The sequence below is a fragment of the Pygoscelis adeliae genome, unplaced genomic scaffold, assembly GCF_000699105.1.
Source record: "Pygoscelis adeliae isolate BGI_AS28 unplaced genomic scaffold, ASM69910v1 Scaffold590, whole genome shotgun sequence".
NCBI classification, from domain to species: domain Eukaryota; kingdom Metazoa; phylum Chordata; class Aves; order Sphenisciformes; family Spheniscidae; genus Pygoscelis; species Pygoscelis adeliae.
Window position 1 is genome coordinate 190,507 of NW_008823962.1, and position 491 is coordinate 190,997.

The following is a 491-nucleotide window of genomic DNA, read 5'->3' on the forward strand; positions in this document are numbered from 1 at the left end:
TTCACTGGATCGCTCCTCACCAGCAAAGTCTTCCCTCCGCTCGGGACAGGCTTGGGCACCGGCAGCTGTTACAGCCTCTGCTCCGGCGCTGAGAGCCCCCGCGGCTGCAGATGGGGGAGCGGGGCGGGTGCCTGGGCGCCCTGGCATAGCAGCCCCTCTCCGGATGCCAAAACTCCTCCCAGAAATCCTCCAGCAGCAAAGCAGGTGACCGAGCCCCTTGGCCTGCGGGATGGGGTGCTTCGCCTGCCCCACGGACCGGATGGCACCAAGGGCTTCTGCAGCAGCTTTGGGAGAGGAGAGCTCGTCCTCCGGCACTGAGGTTCCTTTATGTTTCAGTTTGGGGATTTTTCTTTTTTTTTTTTCTTTTTCTTTTCCTCCTTCTCTCGGGCAGAATAACTCTCTGTGGCCCCCGAGAGCTGCAGGTGGTGGCGGTGCAGCTGCTGCAGGGGACAGGAGTTTCAGGGCAAGGACGATGCCCGGGGCGGCTCAGC

General features: G+C 61.9%; 1 protein-coding gene across 1 annotated transcript in view; it reads left to right on the forward strand.

The window, feature by feature from the left end:
• The window catches only part of LOC103916450 (la-related protein 6-like), a 2,265-nt gene extending 1,947 nt beyond the window's left edge, over positions 1-318 (forward strand). Inside the window, exon 4 of the mRNA XM_009323434.1 lies at positions 50-318. Coding sequence (XP_009321709.1) covers positions 50-318 — 269 coding nt within the window. The remainder of the gene's footprint in view (positions 1-49) is intronic.
• Positions 319-491: the final 173 nt, after the last annotated feature.